Source organism: Anser brachyrhynchus (assembly GCF_964034855.1).
Source record: "Anser brachyrhynchus genome assembly, chromosome: 3".
Classification (NCBI taxonomy): Eukaryota; Metazoa; Chordata; class Aves; order Anseriformes; family Anatidae; genus Anser; species Anser brachyrhynchus.
This window is the reverse complement of record NC_137696.1, coordinates 58,447,299-58,461,075: the sequence shown is the minus strand read 5'-3', so window position 1 is coordinate 58,461,075 and position 13,777 is coordinate 58,447,299. Positions and strand designations below refer to the sequence as shown.

Here is a 13,777-nt window from a genome sequence, read left to right as displayed (position 1 = left end):
CTGCCAGCTAGCAATGTTCATCATACTTCAGAGGAAACGCAGGCATTTCATTTCATTTCACTTCACCCACGTGCTAGCAGCAGCCTGTCAGCCAGGGGGAGGCAGGGAGATGTCAGCCCCGCCACCAGGCGCAATTCCCGGGGGGCGAGTGCACACTCGGTGCGTGCAGAGCCGAAGCGAACGCCCCAAACGCGTCCCTTTGAAAATGACCGTGGCTGCAGGAGGGCAGCATCGGGGAGCCTGATGCTCCCCGGGAGCGCAGAAGCCGCTCGCTCTTTGTGACCGCCGGGGAGGGAGCGGTGCTGCGGGGCCGAGCGGGAGGCAGTGCGGGCAGGACCGGAGCCGGGAGGCGCTCTCCTGCCTCTCCCTCCTCATCCCGCCGCCGGGCGCTCTGCGGGGGGCGAGCCCGTGCGGGCGGGGTGCGGGTGGGTGCGGGTGGCGGTGTCCGCGCCGTGCCGGGTGCCGGGTGCCGGGCGGGAGCCGGGCGGGAGCCGCGGCCCGGGCGGGAGATGCCCTCAGCCCCGCCCCCGGCGCGCGCGGCGCCGCGCCGCCACTCGGCTCGCTCCTCGCCTGCCAAGGAGGGAAAAATGGCAGCAGGGCCGGCGCCGCCCGCCGCGGCCCGGATTGGCCCCCGCCTCCTGCCGGCCTTCCCCATTGGCCGGGTCGGCAGGGCCGCCGGCCCCCGATTGGCCGGCGCGGTTTTGGATACCAAATTCAAAGTTTTTAAAAGTACCCGGCGAGGGCGGCCGCGCACTCACTGCCCGCGGGACGCAGCGGCCGCAGCCCTGCAGGTGAGCGCCCGCCGGGACGCGCCGCGAGGGGCATCCCCGCCGCTGCCGGGGGCTCGGGGCCGCTGCGGGGCTCCGAGGGGTTGCACCGGGGCTGTACGGGGCTCCGGCGGGGCTGGGGGGGGGGGGGGCTGAGGGTCTGGGGGCGCTGGGTGTGCTGCGAGGGGAGGCGGGCAGGGGGACCGCGGCTGGGCATCCCCCCGCGGGGCTGGATGGCGGCCGCCGGAGCCGAGCCGCATGCGGGGCACTGCTCGCCCCACGCCGGGCCGGCAAGCGCTGATCCCGCCGGCGGGCAGCGGGCGGGCGGGGAGGGGCCGCGCCGCACCGCACCGCACCGCGCTGTCTCTCTCCCGCGGGTCCGCGCCGCCGGAGGGGGGCATCCAGCCCTGCCCGCCCCGCCGCCACCATTTTGGGGGGAAACCCGCCGCCAACGGGACCCCTGACGGCCCTGAGGGGGCCGCGGCAGAGCCCGTCCGGAGGGGGTCGGGGCCGGTTTGGGAGCCCCCGGGGCTGGGCCGAGGAGGCACCATCGGCCGCACCGCGGTGGGGAGGGGGCTCCGGGGGGCTCCGCTGCCACCCGCCTCGCTCCGGGTGTACAAAGCCGTGGGCGCTTTCCGTCCTCTCTTCCCCCTCTTCCCCCAAACGTGGGCACGAAGAAGCGGGTATTTCCCTGGAGCATCATGAAACGCTTCCAGTTCTCCCCTGCTTTGCCCCACGCCACTGGGAGTGCTAAAATCCCCTCCCCAAAATACCTGCTCAGACTGGGGGGGTTATTTTTCGTGCCGATTGCGGAGCATATTGGCAATAATCCCCCATTAGGGCTAAGGCGGCAGCGATGGCTTCCCTCTCCCCTCCAGCCCTCGCCCATCCCCCGCGGTGGCGAATATAGATAGCACCACGCTCGGGGGGAGGGGAGCGGAGCAGGGCAAGAAGGGCTCCATTTCCTTATAGCAGCGACCAGTCCCCATGCCTTCGCCTCGCACCCGCTTAAAATCCTGCTCGTAAGCAAGACCCCCGCTTCACCTTGACCATTGTCTAAGGCTCCTTGCACTCCCCTGTAACTCACCCGGGCCTGTTAGCGCACACGTTTTTCCTGTGCCACCCACCCTCCTCCCCTTTAAAAATGCCAGGAACCTGCCCTGCACCAGTAGCATTGCTTCTGGCCATGCACACAGACCGTTCAGGCAGCTCCGGCCTGGCTCTGCCCCTTGCCTGGGCACTCTGCTGTCACTCAGTGAAGGCCTTTGGACTCCCTCCCACCAGCGTCCCTTGCATGGACTGCAAATGTCCTCATCATATCATTGCATCTAGGGCAGGAAGTGGAGGCACTGGTGTGTCTGAAACCAATCTGTACTGGTGGAATGGTGGCAATGTAAATCATCCACTCACTTTGCTCATCCCAGCTATATGCAGCATCAAGGTCAAATCCTGAGAAGAGAAGATCTCAGGCAGATCTAACGCGTGGCTGATCCAATCCTTAGTTCCACTGGTTTTATGTGTTTAGCCACTAGAGGCGTCATTAGATAATAGATTAAAATTCCTACTTTCAGAAGGAAGGCATGATCACTTCTTTGAAACAAAACCAGTTTGTGCTGCAGTTTATACTATGTTGTAATAATTTCCTTACTGTCACTTGCAGGATACAAATAAGACAATGAAATCAAATATTAGCCACTCTTTCAAAACGAAACGCGATTTTGGTTGTACGTCTCTTCGCACTGGGTTCGTGCCATCAGAGACTGCTGGAAAAACAAGACTGGAAGAGTCCTGCCCCTCGAATTATGAGGAAGGTTTGTATAAAAGCTGTGCTGAAGAGCATCAGAAAATACTCCTTAGTGAATCATATCCTGCAGCCCCCAGAAATCTAGATCTTGAAGATGAAGGAAGGCCTGTACGTAACAAAGAAAACAAACAAATAAACCAAAGATTTGATGAAGGGATCTATGAAGTGGAGGCACTGGAAAATAGTAAACTTAACGAGGACAGTGGTTATTCCTCTATGTTAAGTAATCAATTCAATGATGCAGTAGAACATGAAGATAGTATACCCTTGGCTGGAAATCTCTGTGGCACACCAGAGCATTGTCTCGTGAAGAACCAAGACCAAGTACAGTTTTCAAAGAAGACTTTGTTGCCAGTAAGCAATTATGAAAAAATGATTTGCTCAACTTTGAAAAAAAGTGGTAAAAGAAATCTCAAATCTTGGACTGCTGTAGACAGAATTGTTTTTAGGGGAAAGTCTGAATTTCACAACCTAATTGGAAAGAAAATGGGGTTAGATGGAATAGACATTCTTGCTGAACTCTTCCAAAAGAACCTGAAGCATATATTAGCAAACATCTTAAGGCATCTCAGTGACATGGACTTAATAAAGTAAGTATTTTGATCTTCAGGTATTTCATGGTGAAAGCAAACTACCTAATCAGATGGCCTAATGTTTTAGATACGTGATTTGTGACATTTTCTTAGGGGTTAGTATTATGTATTAATATACTAAAACAAGAACTGTTGATGTAATCCATAATATTTGTGGGCAATGTGTCTTTTCCCTAGAAAGTAAAGGCAATAATTGTGAACATTTCCCATTTCTGTATGAAAGAAAAAAAATGCATAAATAGTTATTCCCACTGCTAAATAACAAGTTTTCCGGCTTTCTTAAAAAGATAACTGACATGTTTGTATTGTCATTACAGTTTTGCCAAAATCAGCACAACGTGGAAGAATATTCTGCAAGAAGATATATGGGCTTTCCAAATGTATAGTAAAGCTGTGGAAAACCTTTCTGTAAGTTTCTGCACTCGTAGGATATTTTAAGCCTAAACCAGCTGTGTCTCTTCCCAGCCTCGCAGAAGAGATTCTTAGGTTGGGAAGAGTTAGTCACTGAGTGTCTGAGTTTGTCCTGTTAGGATGCCTTATCTCAACTGTTGCTAGTCAATTCATGATAGTTCCATAAACTGACTTTGAAGCCCAAGGAAGGTTGGCTGAGAAGATTATCCTACGTGATACAGATGTTCTTAAGAGCTTCCCCATGTCCTGTTTAAAGAGGAAGAAAGGACAGTGTCAGTTCCAGTGCTGCCCACTAAGCAAACCCTAGATCCTCTCAGCAGAGGCTTGCTTACTTCAGCATCTCCACTCATCCAGAAGGGAGAGAGACTCAAAGATACTAAGTGGTTGACTGTGAGACTCAGATTTTTTGCATATACTTTCTATCAACAGTCTCTGAAGTCCAACATGTTGGCTACAGACATCCGAAAAGCTTTTTGCTCTGTGAGCTACTGCTAATGCTTATTCACTGTGTGAAACAATAAATACAAGATCCAGCCACACTGGTGTTTTCACTTTACCAAGGCAGGACTCTTTCAGAACGTTAGGAGTACTTTTGTTCTTTGAGAGAGGGGAAGACAATGAAGCAAAGCTTGGCATCTGTCACAGAATGAGGTAGTTAATTAATTTGAGTTTTCACTAGTACTTCATGATACTAGGTAGTTGTAATGAAAACAATGGATGCCACCGATGTAAAAATTTGTGCCATAAAGTTTGATTTTCACCTTGCATTGTATCACTTTTTTAACCTGAAATGCAAACATAGGAAATCAGTGGAGGGGAGGGTGAAGTTTACTTTCTAGAAATAAAATGTACAAGCATTCCTATTCTCTGTAAGGATTTAGAAATACTGCTTTGTGCTTTAAAACATTGCAGTGTGGACATTCTGCTTAAATAATTAATGACGTGTTATTATGAAGTTAAATTGTATTAAGTAATATAAAATGGTTGCAAATGGTGGTCAGAAATAGGGGTCAATTCTATTTGTTTCTAACAGTAATGACTGAGAAAGCTAAGGTAAAATTGTTAGCATACTACCTGCTGTGACACTTTATTATTGGAAACCTAGCCAGAGGAGGGATCACAAAAATAAGTTCCTGATTTCTGCTAAACAAAAAGTCACTTTGTATCCTATAAACTGTTGCCAGATAAGTCTCTTCTCAAATTTTATTCTTGTTTTCTCTTTGTTAGGATGGTACTAAGACATCAGAACATGCTGCAACAAGGGAGTACGTTCTCTGCCGGGCAGCTTTAGCTTCAGTTCAGAAAGCAACCCCGTCAAACAGCCTAAGTAAAAAAGGCAGCAGATCCAAAGCATCTAAGAATCACAGTAGGCTCATGGAGTTTTCAGAGGTAACTGGTGGATTTCATTCATCTTTAATTTCTCACAGGTTGTCTGGCACACCATCAGCTTGTAAAGTGTATTTCTAAAAGTAGTATCTTCAATTTGAAGTGCTTGTAACTCTTTAAGTATAGCTGCCAGCTTTTGCTTATTGAGTATTTTAACACAGTGGTAGAAACAAAGTGGAGAACATATATTGTGAAGTTGTGCATCTTTTTTCTCTGAGTGTCTAGGTACCATCAAAATAGCTTAGCGCTTTTTTTTTGCTTAAATTTTGGCTTTCATCAGACATGAAAACTTTAAGTCATTTCCTTTTACTTCCTGTGGACTTATGATGAATCACGTGTTTTCCAGTTATACAGTCCCACAAAAACTGTCAATTTGCTTCAACACCAATAGGCAATTTCTTTTTTTAAAAAAAAAAAACTAAGAAAGTAGTTCTTATTTTTGAAAAATGAAACATCAATAATTCTCGTGTTCATTCTGTGCTTCTTTTTGAACTAATTATCTGACACTGAAATTACCTTTTTAATTACACATTTGTAGCGTGTCCTGTATTTGGAGTTTTGATTAAGACACTTGGTCAACAACTGCTAACAGATTTCCCTTCACCTTACTATTTTTTATAAATCAGACAAGATATAATGGCATTGAAAAGTATGATCAAAGTGCTCTAATACTAATATACAGCACTTAGTAGCATTAGAAACCTGAAAGTACAACTGTACACTAAAGCCATCTACATTTATTTTGCCTTGATAAGGAGATATATATGTTTATACACACTGATTATAAAAGCATTTTGTTTTTAACAATTGAGTGACATAAGCTCTAATATACATGTTGAGCTATTTTGAATGGAGGATCTATTTTTGTGTCAAAAACGAATTCTTTGGATAAATGTAGGAATTGTTTCCATTTGATGTCTCAAGCTGAGTACCCCACAGCTGAGATATCTGGACTCAATTGTTCTCTTTGCAAATGTTGTTAATTCAGTAGAATTCAGATTGCTTTATTTTTCAAAGCTGACTAAATCACCATCTTTGGATGAGATTTGAAGGATTCAGAAGTTTGATATTGGCTATTTTTCTTATTGGTTTGCATTTAGTCTGACTGTCCTTTAAACATAAGAATTATAAATTACTTATCTCTAATCCAGTCCAAAGTAACTGAAAACCGGTAACTTCTGTTCAATCTCCATCAGAACTTGATACAACCATAACTAGACTAAATTTGTACTTTCTAGAGTGAGAGAAGTTATAATTTGTTTTGTGGCACATGGTTAATACCAGAGGATGTTTGCAATGTGTTTACCCTCCACTTACGACTTTCTTTGTATACTTTTTTCTGATAGGCTGCCAAGACTTTGAAAAACACCGAAAGCCTTAAAGTCTGCCATCGGTGTGGCTCACCTGCAAAGTATGACTCCTATCTGCAAAGAGCAACATGCAATCGTGAAGGCTGTGGCTTTGACTTCTGCACAAGGTGTATGTGTTGCTACCACAGCTCCAGTGACTGTGTGAGCGGCAAGCCAATAAAATCGAACTCTAAGATAGGGCCACTTCCCGGGACTAAGAAAAGCAAGCAAAATCTGCGGCGATTGTGATCCATCCTGATACACTTTGTCAGATGTGCCATAAAAGATTTCTAGGATGTAAATTTTTCCACAAAGAAAACAAAGCCTAAAGATGCATTTGCATTCTGCCATTATTCTATATTTAAAAAAAAAAAAGTTAATTTTATAATTCCGTTTAGTCATTCTGAAATTCCTAGGAATTGCCACAAATAACCATTTTAAAATGTCTTACTAATTTCCAAGTTTTAAAAAAAAAATACAGGACATGGATTCTAGTAACATTTTAAATATTGTCTTGACAATTTTTGTCTGCCATGTTCCAGTCTCCAAAAACTTCACCACAAAAATATTGAACAAAAAGCTTTTGGCAAGTAATCAAGTAATCTTCTTGGCAATTCTTGGATGCCAACAGGAAAAAAGCTAAGCTGTGTTTTATTTAAATGTTTACTTTTGGTGTTCCAAAAGTCTTTTAAAAGCATTGATAATGAAAATGTCAAGAGAGGTGAATGAAGTCCCCTTTAAAATAAAATTGTGTGAGACTCTAGATTTTATTGTCTTGTTTAAGATTTTGCCTTAATTTTAAAATGTGAATGTTTGTAATGCCATTTTCTCTGATGGTTTATTTGAATCTTAAATTTTGTTGTTCTTCCTTCATTCTTCACTCATTCAGGAACTACATTTTTTCCCAGAACTGTGATTCCTAGCTTTTTCTCTTCCTAAGCTTTTCCTAGCTTTTCCTAGCTTTTCCTAGCTTTTTCCTAGCTTTTTCCTAAGCTTTTCCTAGCTTTTTTTTCTTTAAAAAAAGAAAGTACTGTATCTTGGCAATACTGCTAAAAAAAAACTGCCAATATTTTCCAAATTATAATATACATTTTTAATATCTGTATATATTTGTAAATACTTTAAATATTTTTTTGTTTGTCTTGTAAATGTGAAAATAAATTACTGTTTTCAACAATCTGGTTAGTAACTCTGAACTTCCTGTTTGTTGTCATAACAGATAACTTTATATACTCATTTCTCATCTTTGCTGGTAGTGCTGCTTAAAATTTCTGAGATTTACAATGGCCAAATCTCCTGGTTTTGTGTAAAACCTTCGGAATCCATTCTCATGTTGTGTTTCTGCAGCTCACCTAATGTGTGTTAGTGTAACTGCTTGTAGTTTCTGTTCTAACACATTGTAGCAGACGTTGCATTGACTGAATTTATGATGCTGTTGTAGAACTAGTTTGCTGCCGGTAAACTCATACTTGCTATTCCACAGCAAAAGAAAAAGGCAATCTTTCAAGAAAAGCCCTAATTATTTATTTATTTTTTTGGAAACAACTGTTATATGGCGTTTTTTTATTGTCTATTTGTCCTACTTGAACTTCTGGGATAGGAGTTATCAAATACTGCAGGGCAACATCTTCTGCACTTTAATTTTTCTTTTGTGACCACAGTGGTAGAAACAGGCAGAATCTCTAATTTCTGCATTTACATGGTAGACTGAGTCACCTAATCTAAATCTGAGACTTAAAATAAAAGGCTGACAGTTACACCAAGAACTTTCATTACATAAAACGTCCCTTAGTTGACTTAGAATGAAAACAGAAGTCTTCCATTCCATTATATCTTGTTCTAGTAATCAGGCCGTGACAGTTTTACTAGCTGGTCCTGTAGCATAGGCCAAAAGAAGAATCGTGCTTTTATTGGAGGGAACACTCCTCAAACAGCAGGTATCAGTCTACAGTTTTGTTTGACATGGGGGATAGGCAATTGTCAGTGACTTGATGCTTATGTAACCACAAAGACTGTTGGAAGGCTAAAGGCCTAGCGCCGATAGGTACGAAATAGTGTGAGCAAAAGTTTGTTACCAAGTATTCCTCTGTCTACTGAAATTCCTGTGTCCTGAATAGCACAGACAATTAAATGTGACCTGGACAGAATTCCCTTTTTTCTGTAGCTTTTGAGAAAGTCATCACCGGTGTCTACACTTAGACTGGTGTTGCACAATATAATACACCTTTAATTAAATGTGATTTAACTATCCTCTTTAATATCTTCATTGATGAGTTAGATGAGGGAATTGAGTGCACCCTCAGTAAGTTTGCAGATGACACCAAGTAGTGGGTAAGTGTCAGTCTGCTGGAGGGCAGGAAGGCCCTGCAGAAGGACCTGGACAGGGTGGATGAATGGGCAGAGGCCAGTGGGATGAGGTTCGATACGGCTAAGTGCCAGGCCCTGCACTTTGGTCACAAGAACCCCATGCAGTGCTACAGGCCTGGGGCAGAGTGGCTGGAAAGCTGTGCAGAGGAAAAGGACCTGGGGATGCTGGTCGACACTCACCTGAACATGAGCTGGCAGTGTGCCCAGGTGGTCTAGAAAGCCAATGGCATTCTGGCTTGTATCAGGAATAGCGTAGCCAGCAGGACCGTGGAGGTGATTGTCCCCTTGTACTCTGCTCTGGTGAGGCCGCACCTCGAGTACTGTGTTCAGCTTTGGGCTCCTCACTACAAGAAGGACATCGAGGCCCTGGAGCATGTCCAGAGAAGGGCTATGATGCTGGTGAAGGGCCTGAAACACAAGTCCTGTGAGGAGCGGCTGAGGGAACTGGGGTTGTTTAGTCTGGGGAACAGGAGGCTCAGGGGAGACCTCGTTGCTCTCTACAGGTACCTGAAAGGAAGGTGTGGGGAGCTGGGGGTCAGCCTCTTCTCACAGATAACTAGTGATAGGACTAGAGGGAATGGCCTCAAGTTGCACCAGGGGAGGTTCAGGTTGGGAATTAGGAGACATTTCTTCTCAGAAAGAGTGGTCAGGCATTGGAACAGGTTGCCCAGGGAGTGGAGTCACCGTCCCTGGGGATGTTAAAGGAAAGTTTGGCTGTGGTGCTTAGGGACATGGTTTAGTGTCTTTGGGTGACTTTGGTGTTAAGGTGACGGTTGGACCAGATGATCTTGGATGTTTTTTCCAAACGTTATGATTTGATTCTATGATTCTAAAGTTTGTGTCTGTTTTGAAGCTGAATGTGGATGGTACAAACTTAATAGCTTTACTTTTTCAGGTTTTGAACTTACTAATGTAAGCTGTATCTACTCTCCAATAAGAGTATTATCTCTAATAATTTGTATGCAGAGAAAGTGAAGGACAGCTTCATTTTCTTTTTCCCTCCTGTAGAAACTTATCTGTTTAAGCATTCTGCTTGCTCGTGCAGAATTTTGAGGAAAATTCCTCATTACTTGCAGCAAAGGGGAAGGAATTGGACTACGTGGCTTCAGTGATCATGGGGATATGAATAATATGAAGAAACAGACATTTTTCACTAACTTCAGGGTTGGGTGGGGGGATAGTCTACTGGAAAAAAAAAAAGAAAAAAAAAAGAAGTATAAATCCTATGATGAATCTATGAAAAGCATGAAACTATGAATCCTAAGCCAAAAGCATAAACTGTTGATCTGGAAAGCAATGCGTAAACTGCTTCTAATAAAAACCTGTGTTTGTAAATAAATGAAATGCAAAGTGTGATTGGTGATACCATACCTCACATATTGTGTACACTTTTGGGCCCCTCAGTACTCCAAAGATATTGAATATCTGGATTCAGTTCAGAGAAGAGCAAGAAAACTGATGAAAGGACTAGAAAACAAGGTATTTAGGGACAGCTGAGGGAACTGGGACTGTTTAGTTTGAAGAAGAGAAGGCTGAGGGGAGACCTCATAACACACTACAGCTACCTGAAAGGAAATTACAGCAACGAGGGTGTTGGTCCCTTTTCTTAGGTGACAAGTGGTAGTATGCAAGGAAACGGCCTCAGGTTGTGCCAGAAGAGGTTTAGATTGGGTGTCAAGAAGAATTTCTTTAAAGAGAGGGTGGATAGGCATTGGAACAGGTTGCCCAGGGAAATGGTGGAGTTCCCATCCCTGAAGGTACTTCAGTGTTGTGTGGATATGGCACTTAGGACATGATTCAGTGATGGGACTCAGTATGTCAGGTTAACAGTTGGACTTGATAATCCTAAGGGTCTTTTCCAACCTGTGGGTTCTGTGACTCCTAGCCCTTTTTTAGAAACTAGGAAAATCTTATAGGAAGTTCATGAACAGTACAGGAAACGCAGGGCCATGTCCAAGCAGCTTTAGAAGATCTCTAAGGAGGGAGTCTCCACAACCTCTACGAGTAACCTGTGACAGTGCTCCATCGTCCTCACAGTAAAGAATTGACTTTTGATGTCCAAAGGGAACTTGTACTCCAGTGAGTGCCCATTGCCTCTTGTCCTGTCTGTCACTGGGTACCACTGAAAAGAGCCTGGTTCTATCTTCACTGCATCTTCAGGTATTTATACACACTGATGAGAGTCCCTTTAACCAGCAGTCTTAACCACTGTTCTGGATTCATGACTTCGCTCTCTACTTGTCACTACATGGGCACAAGGTGAGCAAAAGAAATTTTATGTTTTAGTGCAGCCAATCACTGCTTGAAGAAGGAATTTGTATTTAGTAGATTTTATAGAAAGCACCTGTATTTGTTTAAGTGTAGCAAGCAAATATGTGTTCTTAGAAACTAGGAAAACCTTAGCATAAATTACTTTCTGGTAAGAGCAGGGAACTTCATACCCCAGAAGAGTCCATTTGTGATAACTCCTTAAGGATCTGGACCTGTTACCAATGCTTGTAATTTCCCTACGCAATTTTTTTAAGCGGAAGCACGGGGACCTATGGTGGCCACACTGCTATTTCTTTCTTTATGATAATCTCGCCCAACGGTTGAAATCTTTCCCAATGATGCATAGCACTGGAACCATATGAAAACCATATACATCTTCCTGAATGCCACGTAATCGTTGGTCTCCTCACAAATAGCTCCAGTGAATGGTGTACAGCAGAAAACAGTCAAACAAACAAACAAAAACCAGCAACAACAAAACAGAGTGGACAGTAAATCTCCATCCCCATACCAACATCTACCACTGAGTAAGAAAGCTGCTATTTTTAGAGGCACTACACATTAGTACTAGCTCGTGCCCCCACGAATGCTGAAGATTTAAGTGCCAAAAGTGGGAACACAGTAGCATATGCAGATTATTCTTAATGTCTGTGCTGAGCCCTTCTTGAACCTGCCTTTGATATCTAATCAACATAAGATTAATAACTAACATAGGAGAATGGCATGACAGTTGCCAAACAGAGATGAATAATGCCCAATTACTACAGTTGTGTTGTTAAAAATGCTTTCAGACTTGCCATCTCGTGGGCCCAGTAGTATGGCAGGTGCAAGGTAAGCAAGGTAAGCTTCTTAGCCAGAGTACTTGCACCATTCAGATCTACTAAGGGTGATAAATACCTGGTTGATGGTTGGACTTGATAATCTCAAGAGTCTTTTCCAACCTAAATGATTCTGTGACTCCTGGAAACTTGGAAAATTTTACAGGAAATTCAAGGACTTCTATGAACTTCTATGAAATTCAAGGACTTTTATGAACAGCACAGGAAACCCATAACACATGGGTTACCAGTGCAGGATGACAGAGTTCCCTGGCTGGTTGGTGCAATGCAAATTTCTCCCAGTTACTTGCTTATATCTTGGCATGGCTCTACATGGAAAGGAAGGGCAAGACATATCTCTGCTTTGTAAATTACCCCAGCTAGTAGCCATTCCCCAAGCCTGAAAAGCTTTGATACCAGAATGGTTCTTACCTTCACCCTGATTGCCTCTCCCTGTGAGGGAGGTAGAGGACAGGATTTAGGACTTCTTGTAAATCAAGAGTAAGTATCCACATTTGGCAACTCTTCTCTCCTGCACTGATGATGCTAATCTGAAGAAACCAAGGAGGTCATCTGTTGCTATTGAGCAGTTCAAAGAGGTGCTTACTTCTTTTTGGAAAACATTAAAGACATTCTCAGCTGTCCCACCACAGCAACCAGAAAAACTAGGGAAATGTCAAATGTTGATTAAACTGATGACATAATCACTTTTAAAAACAAGGATGACTTTGCATGCACCTATCAGTGTAATTTACCTTCCAGCAGCAGGTTTTGTGCCATGAGGACCATGAGACATGGAAGAACCAAGCCAAAAAAAAAAAAAAAAAAGAAAGCTTACTTCAACCATGCAACTGTTGGCACCTTAATTTGGTACACAACCTCTCTGTTTTCCTGGGAGACTCTGTTTTCCTGAGTCTAGCCCATGGCAAAACTGCTGGTATTCTGTCACTAGCTGAATGCTCCACTACAAACAAGCTACCTTTTATAATGCTGAATGTTTTGTTTGATTAAATGTTTAAAACTTAAAGTTCTGGCAGCAACCACTATCAAAAAAAAAAAAAAAAAAAACCCTCAGAATATTTAATAATAAAGACCAAAAATAGTAAAATAGTGTAGTCTTCCCTGACTCACAGAGTTTAAAAAAAAAAAAAAAAAGGGATCTAGATTAAGACGGCAATAAGAATTGCCTCATCAACTCACAGAACATATACTCCTAAGGCCAAGGGCTGACATCCCTATTGAGGAAATTGTGGTGTAGTATAGAGATTTAAAAAATATAAAATATGTTCTGGAAAGGGAAAACCACAAGATGGTGCTCTTGAAACACTGCATGAAGCCAGATTCATTGACTTCCTTCTTGCTCACTTCAGAGTATATTTCCTCCATTTCCGCTGACAATAGCTATCTATCCAGTTACTCTGGTCTAGGGTGATTACATTAAATCTGTGATTAAAAGAACAAATCCTAAACCTTGAATTCATTTACTTATTTTGACACTTGTTTGAAAAATATTTATCAGAATACGTATTTGTTTGTTACACTTAAACAAATATCAGCACTTTCTATAAAAGATTTATCCTGCTGCTATGTATTGTTTATTTACATGTCTTCTTCAAGCAGTGATTGTCTGACCTAAAACATAAAGTTTATTTTGTCGACCTTGTGCCCGTGTAGTGACAAGCAGAGAGCAAAGCCATGACTCCAAAGCAGTGGTTAAGAGCCATCCTACCAGTGTGGGTCTGAACAAAGTTGTCAGTAACGTGCCCTTGCTGCTGAGAAGGCTAATGATATTCTTGCTGCACTGGACAAAGTGCTTGCAGCAGGTCGAGGGAGGTGATTCTTCACCTCTACTCATCATTGGTGTGGCCACACCTGGAGCGTTGTGTCCAGTTCTGGGCTCCCTTGTGAAAAAGAGATGTGGACATTCAGGAAAAGGTCCAGCAAAGAGCCACAAAGATGTTGAAGGGGCTGGAGCACCTCTCCTGTGAGGAAAGACTGAGAGAGCTGGGAC

At 43.6% G+C, this 13,777-nt stretch overlaps 1 protein-coding gene across 1 annotated transcript; it reads left to right on the top strand.

Moving 5' to 3' along the window:
* The first annotated feature begins 494 nt into the window (after nt 1-494).
* On the top strand, nt 495-7,486 carry FBXO5 (F-box protein 5). Its single transcript, XM_080585794.1, has 5 exons — nt 495-791; nt 2,428-3,161; nt 3,482-3,572; nt 4,803-4,964; nt 6,308-7,486. Exons 1-5 carry the CDS (start codon nt 510-512, stop codon nt 6,557-6,559), a joined length of 1,521 nt encoding a protein of 506 aa, XP_080441920.1. The 5' UTR covers nt 495-509; the 3' UTR covers nt 6,560-7,486.
* The last annotated feature ends 6,291 nt before the right edge of the window (nt 7,487-13,777 follow it).

Excerpts from the sequence above, each read along its gene's own strand:
- FBXO5 (XM_080585794.1), top strand. The coding sequence starts at position 510 with ATGCCCTCAGCCCCGCCCCCGGCGCGCGCGGCGCCGCGCCGCCACTCG. Across the intron at positions 792-2,427 it reads CAGCGGCCGCAGCCCTGCAG|GATACAAATAAGACAATGAA; the intron begins GTGAGCGCCCGC and ends TGTCACTTGCAG. Across the intron at positions 4,965-6,307 it reads GGCTCATGGAGTTTTCAGAG|GCTGCCAAGACTTTGAAAAA; the intron begins GTAACTGGTGGA and ends TTTTTCTGATAG.